This window comes from Mirounga angustirostris, unplaced genomic scaffold (genome assembly GCF_029215605.1).
Source record: "Mirounga angustirostris isolate CCGP_5_RB_7025 unplaced genomic scaffold, mMirAng1.0.hap1 SCAF_15, whole genome shotgun sequence".
NCBI classification, from domain to species: domain Eukaryota; kingdom Metazoa; phylum Chordata; class Mammalia; order Carnivora; family Phocidae; genus Mirounga; species Mirounga angustirostris.
Genome location: NW_026991723.1, coordinates 32,428,761 through 32,446,464, shown reverse-complemented (window position 1 = coordinate 32,446,464; position 17,704 = coordinate 32,428,761). Strand labels below are relative to the sequence as shown.

General features: G+C 39.0%; 1 protein-coding gene across 17 annotated transcripts in view; it reads right to left on the bottom strand.

The window, feature by feature from the left end:
• Positions 1-17,704, bottom strand: part of KDM4C (lysine demethylase 4C) — a 459,829-nt gene that overhangs the window by 350,838 nt on the left and 91,287 nt on the right. For 14 of the 17 annotated variants that reach the window (XR_010407538.1, XR_010407537.1, XR_010407539.1 and 11 more), the window contains one exon: positions 11,630-11,823. The exons of the other annotated variants lie outside the window; for them this stretch is intronic. Coding sequence is in view for 9 of the 14 variants with exons in the window: in XM_064578944.1 (XP_064435014.1) it covers positions 11,630-11,823 (194 nt within the window). In the remaining 5 variants the exon portion in view is untranslated. The remainder of the gene's footprint in view (positions 1-11,629; positions 11,824-17,704) is intronic. 17 annotated transcript variants of the gene reach the window in all.

Genomic DNA, 17,704 nt, shown 5'->3' with positions numbered 1-17,704 from the left:
TCTATCCACTCTACACACAAAACCTTATATCCATCTCCTGGTAGCATCACATTAATTTCAACCTTGTTTTGCCCCCAACTAGAACTACTACCATAACTGAACCCTGACTATATCTCTCTGGGCAGCTAGAGTGTTCAAAACACTATCATACCATAAGAACCTTAATTCCTTACTGCCTAGCTTTCAAAGACACCCCCCCCCCCGCCCACACACACACACACAATCTAGCCCTAGCCTTAAATATCAACAGTCTGCTTTCAGTAGGCTAGACTATGAATTATTCTGTCACTCACATGGGCTTTGACCTCACGCTTCACTTCAAACAGCCCCCTCCATTCCACTTCAAATCCCAGCCCTCCAAGCCCAAATTCCACCTCCTCCTTGAAGCTTTCACTGACCATTATAAATCTCAGCAATCTCACCCTTTTTTCTTTCTCCCAGTGCCATTCTGTTATATTTTTCACGTAGTATTTATCATCTACTACTTTCCAAATCTACCTGCTGTTCAGTGTGCATAAATCAATTCAATGGATAGCCACTGAGTTCTATGAGGGAGAGAATGCCTACCACAAGCCAGAAATTTTCACATGAATTATCCTTTTTAACATACCTTGTATAGTGAGTACCCAGTTCATAGCCAGACACTCTACTATGTACCACAATTGCTTGGTTATGCAGCTAATACTTAATTCTTTGAGGATATGAATGTGTCTTGCCCTTCTTTGTATTCTTTGAAATCCACCAAATAAGATGCCTACCACTGTATATTCTCAAGTACATACTGGTTTGTTGAAATTATTAATTGTTCATTTAACCTTTAAGACAGTGTTTTTGTTTCAGATATAATGAATACTGCCAAAAATTCTGCTAATATTAAGAAACTATGAATCACTGGGCACCTGGGTGGCTCAGTTGGTTAAGCGACTGCCTTCGGCTCAGGTCATGATCCCAGGGTCCTGGGATCAAGTCCCACATCGGGCTCCCGGCTCAGCGGGAGGCCTGCTTCTCCCTCTCCCACTCCCCCTGCTTGTGTTCCTGCTCTCGCTGTCTCTGTCTCTGTCAAGTAAATAAATAAAATCTTTTAAAAAAATTTTTAAAAAAAAGAAACTATGAATCACTAATGAACTATGAATACACTAATTAGATATTTACAGGGTAATGTTTTATTTAAAACCAGAGTCTTTTATGAATTAAAAAAAAATAAAAAAGATCTAATATGAAGACCAAGGAAAACATAAGAATCCCTCTAAGCACATCTTTGGGTGGTTTACTCAAAGAAGAGACCTGGGGTGCCTGGGTGGCTCAGATGGTTAAGCGTCTGCCTTCAGCTCAGGTCATGATCCCAGGGTCCTGGGATTGAGTCCCACATCGGGCTCTCTGCTCCTTGGGAGCCTGCTTCTCCCTCTGCCTCTCTCTCTCTCGGTCTCTCATGAATAAATAAATAAAAATCTTTAAAAAAAAAAAAAAAAAAGAAGAGACCTAAAGTGAGGTTATCCTGATGGGTGTAATACAAACACTATCTTGAATGAATAATACCAGGCTGACCTTTCTATCAGTTAGCAAAGCTGTATTTTTCAAAATGTAGTAGATCCATTTCTCTGATTCAGGTTTTCTTTATGAAGCGGTCCACTGTATTTCTCTTTTCAAGATATGCTCAGTCCATAAGTCCATTAGAAGCTCATTTATCAGCACTTCTCCTACTCTTCAGATCACTCCCTGAAAGTCTCTCTAACTTGGTGGGAGCAGGGGGGAACCCTGGGGCTGTCACTAATGTGCTTAGAAATAATGTTCTCAGCTTCCCCCACCCCCTCCACCCATACCTCTGTCACTGGGCTGTCTGACATAAGTAGCTTCCTGAGTTCCTCTGTCAGTCTCACTAACAGGTCTGCTGGCACCTCCTGCTGGCCCAGCTTCAACCTACCCTGTAACATCCAGGGCAGTCTTACCAAGCCCAGAGCACACAGGGCAGAACCTCTTCCAGGTCCACGCCATGCTCAAGCAGATCAGTCCTAAAAAAGGGGCTGCTCTTTACTCCCTTCCTTTAACTGAGACTGTATGTGAAATAGCCCCTTCCTCCTCTTGTGTTTACATTTCTTCTTGCTGTTTGCTCTTACAGTCATCTCCCAAAAAGAATCAAGCTCACATCCCCAAGGAGAGTTTTCTGACAGACAACGAGTCTAAATTGACCCTCCCCACTTTTACCTGACTTGTTCTCTATAGTTACTAAGGGGTTGAAAGCTCAATGAAAAGATTAACTGACCAATAAATACTATAACAGTTCATCATTGCCACTATTAATTGAGCACTTACAACATACCAGACCTTGAGCTAAGACCCTGTAATCCAAATTCTACTACTACCACCTCCATTCTACTGATGAGGAAACCAAGGCTTAGAAGGATTAATTTACTTGAGCAAGAAGGATAATAAAGGTGGCACCCAACCCCAGACCAATATAACTCTAAAGCCCAAGATGTGCTTTCCAGCCCCATATTCCATTCCTGTTTCCTCACCAATCACCACAAAGATGCCAGCTGGAAGGAAGTGAAAGGGGCTAATAAGGACCCCTCTCCCCAAGGCCATATACAATTATCACTGCAATCACTGGAGGGAAATCCAACTTTTGGAGGAAAAAGTCTCTTGCCTGCTGCTAACAGAACAAAGCTCCAATACCCACGGAATATATCTCCCAGCTACCCTTCCTGCCTTTATCCACTTCTAAAACTCACAACTGGAAAAACTGAAATTACAGTGTGCACCAAGCAAAAGACAATAGCATTTTTTAAAAAATGCAGATATAAAAAATAAGGCCATTAAACTACTACCAAAGTTTCCCATTGGTTCTTGTTACAAAAAACTTCAGGAATCAAAAAGTAACTCAAATATACAAAAATAAACAAAACTCATTATTTCTGAAGTGGTTAATTTACAATATACTTTTTACAAGGCATTTTCCTAGTTGTGTCAAAAAGAAGGCTGAACAACTGTGGATTTTATATGTGTGATTACGTTACATTTTCACATTACTGATGATGTTAACAAGTTTTAATATTGGGCATTTATTATAGTTTAAGCATTCATATTTTAAATTACAAAGTCTCATTAGTTAACTGTGGAAAATACAAGATTGCTTACTTCATTTTCAGTTCTTAAAAACAGATGGATGCGAGAAACAGAACGTAGGACTGTAAGGGATACTGTGGTAGGTGCCAGGCTCCCCCTTCCTGATGAGGTCCTCACTGCATTCTCCAAAGGAAGGCTTCTCACCCTACCTCACACTCACCCAAAATCATGTTCCCTCCCTGAAGATCATGGCAGTGGTGGCCCATATACAATGAATGATACATATGTGAATATAAAAGCCTGATCCTCTTGCCTCAACTTGGAGCAATTCTGGAGGCACTTGACAGCTGCAACTGCCTGTGGGATCTGCCCATGGCTCTAATGCAGTTTAATTTCCCCCAACTGCCCAGCCCTGCCTTCCATCCCCCTCACAGGTGTTGTCTAAGACACCCTGGCACACAAATCTGAGTTTCAGAGTGGGCTTCCTGAGCTACAATGAATATGTCTGTAAGGAGGTGTCACTTAAAGCTAGGCATCTAAAAGCATGGCCTAGAGAACAAGGTATTTGAGCTGAGGCCTTATAAGACTAGACAAAAAGCCCCTGAGCAAAGGAATTCAGCCAAAGCTCAGCCCCACCCTTATGCCATCTTATAGCTTATTTCCTAAAGAACAATTAAATGAAAAAGAGAAACTCTACCAGCCACATCTGCAGACAGTCATAAGTCAGGAAACTATAGCAAAAAAAAAAAAAAAAAAAAAAATCCTAACAAGAAAGTTCCAGTGAATAAGTGAGCATTAAAAATATAAGCAGCTCTGGAGCACCTGGGTGGCTCAGTTGGTTAAGCGGCTGCCTTCGGCTCAGGTCATGATCCCAGGGTCCTGCAATCAAGTCCTACATCAGGCTCCCTGCTCAGCAGAGAGCCTGCTTCTCCCTCTCTCTCTGCCTGCCTCTCTGCTTACTTGTGCTCTCTCTCTGTCTGTCAAATAAGTAAATAATATCTTTTAAAATATATATATATAAGCAGCTCTTTTTCATCTGGGATTCAAAATACAGTTCAGTATCCATATACATATAAATTGATGTCCTGAGCAATCATAAAAATCAAGTTACTTTTTGTCTGAAGTCATTATAAAACTTAGTAAATCAATAACTGCACAAAACTTAATTTTCAAGAAAGAATATATTTTGTGTTACTTAATCCACTGAATATTTTCTAAGTTCTAAGGGTGTCTTACACACTACTAATGGGTCTTTTCCCCTGAAAGGAAAAAGATACTATGAATTATTAGTTGATATCAACTATAGGCAACATAAAAGAAATCTTTACTCCTTAATACTGATCTCTCCAAAATACTCAAATGATAACACAGTAAGCAGTAAAGTGATTTTTCTAGGACTAGAGGATCAAATGACTGATTTTCAAACTGTTTTCCATGCCTGCTCCTGCACCCCCCCCCCATCTTGGGTCCAGTGTTTCTTGATGAAAGTGCTTCAGGAAAGGAGTTACTGAGGGACAGTGTCCCACCAAACACATTTTAGCCAGGTCAGTTCCTCCTTTATTTTCAGTTTTATATACTGACCTTCTAAAGAAAATTTTCATTTACAGAAAGTCTGGAAACTTCCGTGCTTTCTTGAAGTGATTAGCATGGTTCCTGACACATGTAAAAGGACTTCACTAAGGGGCACCTGGGTGACTCAGTCAGTTAAGCGTCTGACTCTTGATTTCAGCTCAGGTCATGATCTCAGGGTCCTGGGATTGAGCCCCACATCAGGCCCCACATTCAGGGGGAGTCTGCCTGAGATTCTCTCTCCTTCTGCCCCTCCCCACAGCATGCATGTGCTTGCTCTCGCTCTCTCTCGCTCTCTCTCAAATAAATAAATAAATCTTAAAAACAAAAAAAGGACTTCACTAAATGGAACAGAGTCACGAGAAACAAACAAAACATACTTCACCACCCTAGTCAAGCCCTATTCCTTGAAAAGTAAGCTTACAAAGAATGAATACATTTGAGATCTTAGAAGTAAGACATAAATCTATTTGCAAGCCTACCTGTACATGTGCAATCACACACACATACACAAGGCCATATTTCTATATGCTCAAATCAAACAATAATTTTTGCAAAAAAATATTAATATGTATTTTCTATAAAATGCTATCTAAACAGTAAGATTAAAAGTCTGAAAAGGAGGGAAGGAACTGGGGAAAAAGATAAGCTAGGCAAAGTAACTGGTAAATTATGACATTTGCCATGGTAATTTGCTAAACTAACAGCACTAATGTTTGTATTCCATGAACTACAAAGTAAATAAATTTGCATTAACCTTCTGATTTTTCCCTAAGAGTTATGGATTTGATTCAGCAATTTCTTTTCATTTGAAGAGAGTTCTCTGGTTCTTATTAAATGATGGTGGTTGCTTTAGTGAAAGAATAGCAACAAATAAGAGGTATCCTGGAGGAATTTACAAGCTCCTGCTATGCTTTCCAGGGGTATCAAGAGTACTAAATATAAGTTTAGAGTTCCTGTATGAGAACCCACGCTTACCAGTCAGTTAGTAAAAAGGCATTACATCACATCACTTCAGGCAAAAGAGTGAGATTTGCTTTGAAAATCGCAAACACTAGACCTCACTGATGCTTCTTTTAGGGAACTCTGCTGAGCAGGGGTCTATGAGACTCAGTGGACTGCAAGCATGGGGATGCATGACAGTACAGTGGTGTTTATTCCCAAGTCAGGCTCAGGTCTAAGTAAACTATGATCCACTCTATCAATAAAAATTTTTGTTCCTGCTTATCACTGTACTCTCTTCTTCCTACAAATGTAACCAATAGCTGACTAGAAAATGAATACCTACTTTTTAACTATCTTTCCAATTTCTTAAACCTTTTGTAATAATATCTTAAAAACTATACATACATATGCCTAAAAATAATCAGAATAACTTATGCAGTTAATTTCACTAATACTTGGTTAAAGTATTTATACAAATCTATTTTTCCTATTTAGAGGGTAATTTTCTCTAGGAATAGTATTTAAACCAGAAACAAACTACTTAATTCCAAGAGTATTTTTTCTATATAAACCATCAAAAGGATACAGCTTTCATCATTATCTAATTAGTCTTAATATCTGCAATTAGAATATATTAATGAGTCTAAACTTACTACATAGACAAGTAGGAGTTGGTACCATGGGTTGCTAATTCAATATATCATTAAATATTATCAAGCTATCTAATTCCTAAAGCAATATTCTAACCTAAGAAATTCCTCAGTAAGACTGTTTATTTAACAAATATTGAGAACCTACTGTGTGCTGCAATCATGCCCGATACTGTGCCAGGCATGGGAGATGTGCTAGTGAACTAGACTAACAGGGTCCCCAGCTCTAGGAGCTCACACTTTGATGAAGATATATATTAAACATGCATGGGTCAATTTGACTCCAACTTGTTTGTTCTTTTAAAGAGACTTGAATTCTAAAAGTCAACAATAATTGAATACTTATTTATTAGTAAACAGCTTCTCCTCTACCCAGGAAGAAAGGAAGAGGAAAAAGAGCAAGGGGTGAGATGGAGGGGAGTGAGTGGAGAGAGGGAAACTTGCAGAGAAAGGCTGAGACAAATACCCAATAGGAGCATCTGATCTCTGGATTGAGCCATGCTTCTAGCTTATCCCAACCATATACACTAGCAGATGTCCTTTTGCTTAAACTGGGTTTCTGTCATTTAGAACCAAGAATCATTAATACAAGATCTATGAAGTCTTATATATAAGACATGCAATATATATATATATATTTTTAAAGATTTTATTTATTTATTTGACAGAGAAAGACACAGCAAGAGAGGGAACACAAACGGGGAGTGGGAGAGGGAGAAGCAGACTCCCTGTCGAGCAGGGAGCCCGATGCGGGACTCGATCCCGGGACTCCAGGATCATGACCTGAGCCGAAGGCAGTCGCTTAACCAACTGAGCCACCCAGGCGCCCCATGCAATATATATTTGTTAACTGAAATATATGGAATATTATTGATTGAGCACTTATGATGTATCAGGAGCTGTGGCACATGCTTTGTACACTGTATTTTATTTCATCCACACAAGTACCTTAGAACCATCTGAGTGTTTTAGGAGAGGAAATTGAGGCATGAAGGTTATATAATAATTGCCCAGGTCACATGCTCAGTAAAAAGTAATGCCAGAACTCAAAACACAAGACTCAGGTACAAAAAAACCCATGCTCTTAAATACCACACAACACTGAACAAATGATCTAATGAAAAAGCATCAAACTAAATTTAAACTATCTATCCTGAATAATCTGACACTTCTTAATGCTATATGGTACTTTTACAAAATCTCACAGTTGAATAAAATTTAACCAAGTCCAAAATACTACAGCCCATTCTTAACTTTTCCAAAAACATCCAGGAGAAACTTCTTGCCTGATTTTAGACCTTTTCATAGCTTAAGACATGTCCTCTCAAATCTTACCTTTCTCCTTCTCTAGAGAGTAAATCTGAAGTCTCTTATTCACTGTGTCTGGACACAGTCTCAGGAAGAAGGATTCGAGGCACCATCTAAATTCTATATCCCCCAGCAATTAACCACTATCACATATGATATTTGAAAGGGAGAATTATATTTTATTTATCCTTGAAATCCCTACTCTATTATATACAGATACATCATGCCAAGTTCAAGCTTAGTCATTACTATGACCAAAAAATGATGTATTTTCATAAGGTTATTAAAATAATAGTAATTAAAAATATTTGTATAGTACTTTACAGTTTACAAAGCACTTTTATACAAAGTATATCCCTGGACCCTCCTAGCAATCCTATAAGGAGACAGAGAATAAATCACACCTCCATTCAGCAGTTAAAGAAACTCATGATGAAAGAAGTACAATTATTTGCCCTAAGGCATACAGCTGGTAAGTGACAGACTGAGATTTTAAAACAGGTCTTCTGGCTCCAAAGTCAATGTTCATTCCAAGAAAATAAATACTTTACCACTGACTGCTAAAGCAGTTTTCTATGTGCTTATTTAAAGCATTCTTTCTCCGCTAAACCTTTATGCCAGAAACGTTTAAATAAATCATTACCTCCTCTAAAGTCTCTTCAGTACAACCCTGTGTTCATGAACACTTACTCAGCAAAATCTGCCACCCTTAGCGCCCAGGAAAGTGTGTCTCAAGGCTTCTACCTGGAGCTGTGCATCTGCAGCTACTCAGAAATCCCAGGAAAATGAGTGTTCTTAATAGCTACACTTTAGACAAAAATCTTTATATAATGTTCTATATATTTCCTTGTCTGCCCTTAAACAGATTGTTCCAAAACAACACTCTCCTGATTCAAACAAGAATTATGTACAGAGCCTGAGTCCTCTAGCCAGGCCCTGTGTTTAGTGCTGATGATTCAAAGGCAAAGAGACACAGACCCCAACTTCAAGGAAGACACAGGAAAGGGTGAGGAGGTAGCCAGAAGCACCTGAAAGGTGCAAAAACAGGTGTCTAAGGTAGGGGGAGCAGATGGTCCAGAAAGCCTTCGGGCAAAAAATAAGGGATACACAGGCAGAGAACAGCAGAGAGCACCATAGATGTGGAATTAAGGAGGAAATCCTAGGCAGTTTTGCAATAATCATATCCAAAACTTGATGCCTAAGAGTAGAATTGAAGAAGAAGAAGAAGTCAAAGTTCAACACCAGCCTATAAGGCTAGAAGAAAAAGACACATTGCTAGGGTCAGAGATGTCAAGCACAGGTGAGGGCACCCCTGGAGAAAAGTAAAGGCAACTATCCCACATACAACTCAACAAGGAGAAGACAGCAGAAAAGGAAACCAGGGCACGTACATGCATTCACAGAGAACCTTATGTCACCTCTTCATCTTCTCATTTTCTAGATAGAGCAAGCCCTGAGTTGGGCTCCTTGCTCAGCGTGGAGTCGGCTGGAGATTATCTCCCTCTTCCTCTTCCTCTGCTCCCCTCCCCCAACCACCTCTCTAAATAAATAAATCTTTCTAAGCAAACAAACAAAGGAGTACATTTTTTTGTCCAAAGCCACAGACGTTAGTAGCAGAATAAGGACTAGAGCGCAGATTGCTGGTTCCTTGAATCTAAGCTCTGCCAACAGACACTGCCTACCTCCTGGTATTTACATAAATTTGTATTGCTTCTTGCACCTTTCAAAGCTCACTTAAAATATACTATGATGAGTACTAAAATGAATTTTAATGATAACAGAATTTACCTCAAAATTATTTATGCTGAACTAATATAATCTTTCATAAATCTACTGGGAAATATCCTTAGAGTCATTTATATCATTCTTTTCCTATAGTAGTTACCTTAGAAAGTGGAATGTAGATTAGTGGTCATAACTCACTGCTGGGTTTTATTATTTTATCATTCTAAATAATGGTCAAGGTTAAAGATAATAGTGATATTATAAATCTACCATTAATGCATATAATGAAGTCTGTATATCTATAATAACTAATAGAGTAATTAACTACAGAAAATATAGATGCTAGCAGAAAAATTCTTTGAAAATGGGCATAATTATGCTCACTCATGAACAGCAGTACTCTTTCACAAAGACACAAGACTCAGAATCAGTCTTCTCCCTGACCAGAATACTCTCCCCTAAGTGATCTTTAGAAGATAACATAATTCTCTTATGGAAGTACGGGGCGGGGGAGGATCATCTTTCTTGATAAGAAAGCAGAGATAATCATCTAAACTCCTCTAATAGGGGGGATCATGGGTGGGGGGGATAAAATAAACTCCTCTAATACTATAATCTCAAATTATTGTCCTGGGCATTCTCATTAGCTGACTTCTAAAACACCTCCAGAAAAGTTTTGTTACTAACTTTTCAGATTTCTTAAGAAAAATATAGTATATAGTTGCCTATTATACACTAGATTTTACCAACATGTTGAATTTACCCATTTCATTTAATTTTGTTCACACTGAAAGTGAATGTCAGAAAGAGCATGGAGGTAATTATGCAGCTGAGAAACTGCCCAGGTGCCTATAGATTGCTTAAAATATTTCTCTAAGTCTCTCAAAGTTAAGTCCCAAAAGTACTAAAGGATGACATTCTTTCCAACAGATGTTACAGTGGTGCTGAAGAAGTATGACAAACAGAGACCCACGGGGCCTAAAGCATGTGCTCAAAACTGGCCCTCAGTAAACACCTATGTAATGAATAGTCCCATCATACCATTCTGTCACAAAAGCCTTTCTGGGTCCTAGAACACCTACTAAAAATGTTTAATTTTTATTTATTCCATTTAGAGAGCAGAATACTAAGAATTTATCAAATGAAATGTGCAAGTAAAACACCTTTAAAATAAGTTGAACAGCTTCCCCCTAACTTTTTTAGATCACAAAACTCCATAAAAAATCAGAACTACCTGAATTTTTCTTATATGCCGTAAGAACTTTGCTCTTCCACCTAAACCTTGCCTTCCAACTAAATGTCATTTTTGATCATTAGGAACTTTTGCTATATCTGAGTTTTTGGAGAAAATTTACAATTTCACATCTCAACACGTGATAAAACTTCAAGGGCAAGCAATAATGGCAAAATGGAGGTGGAGATTATCCCCAAATTACTGCATCTCAACACCTAATCAGCAGGGAAACTTAGAAAGAGGCCATTATCTTTAACTTGGAGGCAAGAAAGCTACAGGGCTGAAACAAGCACCTGAAGAGCATCCTATCATGTTCACATCCATCTGAAACATCATCTTTCCTGGATTGGTCAAGGTCATGCTTCATATGCTTCTGTCTGTTTTCCTGCATGTACGTGTATTATAGAAAATAGGATTGATACTTAAATTTCCCTAAGACTAAAACCCACAAAAACAAATTCAAAACATGAAACTGGCTAACCACAAAGGATCCCAGGGTGACTGACAAACTAACAACTACATATGTGTACTAACAAGTACATAAGAATGTACTACATGATGTATTTTACAAAGCAGCACATTGTCAAGTCATTGCTCAGAAAGATGAGGAAAGAGGCTCACAAACACAGGAAACTGCAAGTTAAGAACACATATTAACAATAACATTCTTTTCCCCATGCTCATCACCCAGAGAGCAGTAACAGGCCTCCTGATTCATCCCTCCTCTCCTACTCTTGTCATTTATTTAGAAGAGGCTGGACCAGAAGATCATTATTATTACCTAATACTCAACATCAATGAAGTCAACTTTCACTCTTAACTATTTCCAGCATACCTTCCAACAAATGCTCCGAAAAGTAAAAATGCCTAACAAATTCCTCAAGACTACAATACCTATCAATCCATGCCCCACAAAATGGTCTGCAAGCCACATTAGATATACCAGTCACCACTAACTTTATGGTTTTCAGCAAAACCATGCGCAGAATAGAAGACAATCAATTATTATACTCAAAAACTTTCAATTCATATAAATCTGAATTCACCAGATAAGGGAAGAAAATCCTCTTCAGTAGGTTCATACTGCCCAAATTTCAGAACTCCTAAGCAAATGAATATTAAACATGTAACTTGCCAAGACTTGGGCTCTCCAAAGTGGAGATAATTAATGCTGTAGAGGTCCATGTCCTCGGTGTGCCATGCGAATGTGGTTTTCCACATGCCAAAATAGAGATAAGGGGTATTTACACCCTCTATAGAAATACCGCACTCTTCCTCAACCACATCCAAGACTGTATTTAGGCGAGCTATGTTCCATTCATCCACACCCTGGAACCAGGAGAGAGAGAAAAAAAAATCAAACATTAATAAACTAATAAAAATAACATTTACTAATCAAACTGTCATGTGCCAAAATTATCACACTGTGTATTTTAATTCACTGAGAAATGAAAAATAAAGCAATCATCATTCAGGTGATATATCAATTATTAATTATCCAAGATTACTACTGGCATAATGTAGTTCTGTATGAACATTAGTATGAAAGTATAGCAAAAAACTTCCTGATTCCAAATGGAAGTGTAAGTTAAAGCCCCACCCCTCAGTGGTTGTTAGCAAAAAATCATTGATTCAAAGAATATGATTTGAAGTGTGCTTTCCATTTTTGGCACACACACCTTCTATTTGAGGGGGGTAGGTAGCTTTTTGCTTTTTAGTTTACTTATTTGTACATTAGTTTAGAAGTCATGTTCAAGGTTGGACATTATCTCAAGACACCAATGGCAAAATATATCTTCTGTGCTCCCACTCTCATCCCTATCCATTTCAATTTTAGCATGTGATACACCATTTCCTAAAAATCCCACCTCTAATTATGGGGAAAACTCTTAACACTCTTCTAAACCACAGATCATTGTGCTTTTACTGTTCCTTCAACTAAATATTAATGTCTTATGTTGATGAGAAGTTTTAAACACAGAATAATTGATAAAAATATTTATCCAAACTTCAATAAAATTGCTGGGAAAATCTAGTTTTATAGCAATAATGATGATGATAGAGAGAAAAGGAGGGAATCACTGATATTAGAGCCATGGTGATAGGAAAAGATTCTGGTTTTATTAGAACTACCAATTATTCAATTATAACTCACAACTGCTTAAGATCTTTACAAACTGTGTATTTTTCCTACATGCCTTTCTCAAAATGAAACATAAACATTAGAGATCGGGCCCATTCTATGCAATCATGAGGAAACTGCAATGCCTTTAAATCCATTTCAATCTCCTCGTGATGCTATTAAAGAAGGCCATTAAATGTGTTCCTCTATACCGATAAGGCCTTCTCCAATGACTATGCCTATGACCACACAGACAACCACATCTAGTATTTCCCTTATACACTAAAAACTTCCAGGGTTGTTCTGTTTTCATTTTGGTCTCTAGACGATTCTCTAATCAGTGTACAAATCTCACTTCCTCAAGCTTTGGATTAGGAAAATTATTGATGCAGCAGTTACTGAAGCTCTGCCTCAGGTAACATAATTAAAAGTCCCAGAGGAAATAATTTCATTCCCAAACTCCCCTGAGCAGCCACTCTATCTATAACCTAAACCCCACAGTGGGAAGTTTGCAATTTGGAAATTGGTCAAAGTATCTTTTTAGAGAAGATCCTAGGTTCCAACTTATGAGACCTCATAAAAAATTAAATCAAATCCTATAAAATGTTTTATCTCACTCTACTTATAGTGATGCAGTCTTTTAACTCTAGTCCAATCAGACCTCGGTCCAATCACTCTAATAATAGAGTTCTATTTGAAAGTCATTACTGAGGTGATGAATCTAAAGTAATAAATGAGCACCATATTATAGGAATCATTTTAAACTGAATGAGCTTAAGAATTTAAGAACAAACTATCCCCCTGAAATTCCTACATTTAGAGAATTCTTATCTTTATTCCTGACTGACATTACCTTTCAGAAATAACTGAGGCTGAATCCCTTGACATCTCTTGACCTGCAGCTCTAAGAGGAAGAAGGTAGAGAAGAAAGAGTATTGAGAGAAGACCCAGATTATAGCCCCAGCTCTGCCACTGACCAGGGCAAAAATCAGAGACTTTCTGAGCTTCCAGGCTTTCTTCATGAAAACATGAGAGCTACAGCATCTTCCTAGAGTTGCTTCAGAGTACTGAATAGACTAACAGATACAAAATCTTTGGAAAATAATGCCTACTATTTCTTAGAATCTATGAAATAAACATCTCCAGTATTCTCTAATAAATCTTACTGGAAAGCCTCCCCAAACAACGAGATAAGTGATAATAAAGTCCTGTGAAATTCACTACTGGTTCTTTCCATTAGTGAGCGAGTAATATATTTACAGTACTTTCTTCTGGGCAGAGCCACAGCCACCATGATGCTGAAACTTAGTTTCTTTTAGTCAAATAAAAAGTCGTATATTTCAACTAAAGAGGTTATATTAAGAGTAACTGGCATAGTGGGCGGAGCAAGATGGCGGAGGAGTAGGAGACCTGGATTTCGTCTCCTCTCAGGAATTCAGCTGGATAGGGATCAAACCATTCTGAACACCTACAAACCCAACAGGAGATTGAAGAAAAGAAGAGCAACAACTCTCTCATCAGAAAAGCGACCACTTTCTGGAAGGTAGGACGTGCGGAGAAGTGAATCCGAGGCGATATTCGGAAGGATAGACGGCAGGGGAGGGGCCTCCATCAGCCGCTTCTGGCAACTGATAGAACCACGGAGCACAAAATCAGAACTTTTAAAAGTCTGCTCCGCTGAGGGATGTCACTCTAGTGGCTAAGCGGGGGGTGGAACCCTCCGGGACAGTGTGGTCTCAGGACCCTCGGGGTCACAGGAAGACCGGGGGTGCCTGAGTGCGGCAGAGCTCCCAGGTATCAGAGCAGGGAAGCCGGCTGCAGAGTCAGAGCCCTGGCGCGGGCTCTCAGCTCGGGGTTGCCATAAACCGTGATCCACGGCCCAGTCGGGCCCCTGCTCCTCCAGCAGGGACCCAACAAGCGGCAGATCCGGGGAGACTCACCTTCCTCCCCCGGGAGGAGCCGTGCGGGAGGGCACCGCAGGGATCTGCCGGGTTTGGAGACTCCACCCGGGGTCGGGTGCCAGAGATAGAGGCGCGCGGTCGCAGGCCGGGTGAGCACGGAGTGCAGCCGGAGAGCGGGGAGACGGGAGTGACTGACTGCTTTTCTCTGGGGGCGCACTGAGGAGCGGGGCCCCGAGTTCTCGGCTCCTCTGGAGCGGAGATTGGGAGGCCGCCATTTTCACTCTCCGCCTCCAAAGCTGTACGGAAACCTCACAGGGAACAAAAGCCCCGGAGAGCAAACCCGAGCAGATTACTTAGCCGGGAGGGGGCAAGGGCGGGGCAATTCCGCCTCCGGCAGAGATATTTGGAAACCACGGCAACAGGCCCCTCCCCAGAAGATCAGCGAGAACAGCCAGCCAAGACCAAGTTTACCGATCAATAAGAACGGCAGAACTCCAGCGCTAGGGGATTACTGCACATAGAATCCACGGCTTTTTTACCATGATTCTTTAGTCTTTTAAAGTTAATTTTTTTAACTGTCTTTTTGTCTTATTATTTCTTTTTGAATTTTTCTTTTTCCCTTTTTCAACCAACATCTTATCAATCCCTTTTTAAAAAAAAAAAAATTTTTATTTTTCATTTTTAGAGTCATATTCTATCCCTTCATAGTAGTTACCCATATTTTTGGCTTATATATATAAGTTGTTCTCTCTTTAAAATTTTGAGATAGTTTCTTCTAACAGATTAAAATATACCCTAAATCTCTAGGATCTGGTGCTTTCTATTCCCCTGCCTGATCACATCCTCTCCCTTTTTTTTTCTCTTTTTCTTTTTTCTTTTTTTAAATCCTCTTCTTTCTTTTTTCAAACAACTTCTTATCAATTCCTTTTATAACATTTTGTATAATTTCCATCTTTACAGTCATATTCCATCTCTTCATCATATCAACCCTTATTTTTGTACATATGTAAGTTTTTCTTTCTTTAAAATTTTGGGAGGCACTTTCTTCTAAAAGACCAAAATACACCCCAAATCTAGTGTGTGGCACTGATCTATATACCATATAGATCATATTTGATCACATTCTGGTTTTCCTTTTGTTGTTGTTGTTTTGTTTTGTTTGTTTTTGTTTTTATCTTTATCTTTTTTTTTTTTTTCTTTTTCTTTTTTCTCTCTTTCCCTTTCTTATCCCACTGCTTCAGGTCTTTTCTGATTTGTTTAGAGTATATTTTCTGGGGACGTGGTTATTCTGCTAGCATTTTGTTCTCTCATTAATCTATTCTCCTCTGCACAAAATGACAAGACGGAAAAAATCACCTCAACAAAAAGAACAAGAGGTAGTACCGACTGCCAGGGACCTACTCAATACAGACATTAGTACGATGTCAGATCTAGAGTTCAGAATCATCACTTTAAAGATACTAGCTGGGCTTGAAAAAAGCATGGAAGTTATTAGAGAAACCCTTTCTGGAGAAGTAAAAGAGCTAAAATCCAACCAAGTAGAAATCAAAAAGGCTATTAATGAGGTGCAATCAAATATGGGGGCGCTAACTGCTAGAATAAATGAGGCAGAAGAGAGAATCAGTAATATAGAAGATGAAATGATGGAAAATAAAGAAGCTGAGAAAAAGAGAGATAAACAACTACTGGATCACGAGGGCAGAATTCGAGAGATAAGCGATACCATAAGACGAAACAACATTAGAATAATTGGGATCCCAAAAGAAGAAGAAAGAGAGAGAGGGCCAGAAGGTATAATGGAGCAAATTATAGCAGAGAACTTCCCTAATTTGGGGAAAGAAACAGGCATGAAAATCCAGGAAGCACAGAGAACCCCTCTCAAAATCAATAAAAATGGGTCAACTCCCCGACATCTAATAGTAAAACTTACGAGTCTCATAGACAAAGACAAAATCCTGAAAGCAGCTCGGGAGAAGAGATATGTAACCTACAAGGGTAGAAACATTAGATTGGCAACAGACCTATCCACAGAGACCTGGCAGGCCAGAAAGGACTGGCAGGATATATTCAGAGCACTAAATGAGAAAAATATGCAGCCAAGAACACTCTATCCAGCTAGGCTGTCATTGAAAATTGAAGGAGAGATAAAAAGCTTCCAGGACAAACAAAAACTAAAGGAATTTGCAAACACAAAACCAGCCCTACAGAAAATCTTGAAAGGGGTCCTCTAAGCAAAGAGAGACCCTAAAAGCAACATAGACCAGAAAGGAACACAGACAATATATGGTAACAGTCACCTTACAGGCAATACAATGACACTAAATTCCCATCTTTCAATAGTTACCCTGAATGTAAATGGGCTAAACGCCCCAATCAAAAGACACAGGCTAACAGACTGGATTAAAAAACAAGACCCATCGATATGCTGTCTGCAAGAGACTCATTTTAGAACCAAAGACACCCCCAGATTGAAAGTGAGGGGGTGGAAAACCATTTACCATGCTAATGGACACCAAAAGAAAGCTGGGGTGGCAATCCTTATATCAGACAAATTAGATTTTAAACCAAAGACTGTAATAAGAGATGAGGAAGGACACTATATCCTACTTAAAGGATCTATCCAACAAGAAGATCTAACAATTGTAAATATCTATGCCCCTAACATGGGAGCAGCCAATTATATAAGGGAATTAATAACAAAAGCAAAGAAACACATTGACAACAATACAATAATAGTGAGGGACTTTAACATCCCCCTCACTGAAATGGACAGATCGTCTAAGCAAAAGATCAACAAGGAAATAAAGACTTTAAATGACACACTGGACCAAATGGACTTCACAGACATATTCAGAACATTCCACCCCAAAGCAACGGAATACACATTCTTCTCTAGTGCCCATGGAACATTCTCCAGAATAGATCACATCCTAGGTCATAAATCAGGTCTCAACCGATACCAAAAGATTGGGATTATTCCCTGCCTATTTTCAGACCACAATGCTTTGAAACTAGAACTCAATCACAAGAGGAAAGTCGGAAAGAACTCAAGTACATGGAGGCTAAGGAGCATCCTACTGAAGAATGAATGGGTCAACCAGGAAATTAAAGAAGAATTAAAAAAATACATGGAAACCAATGAAAATGAAAACACAACTGTTCAAAATCTTTGGGATGCAGCAAAGGC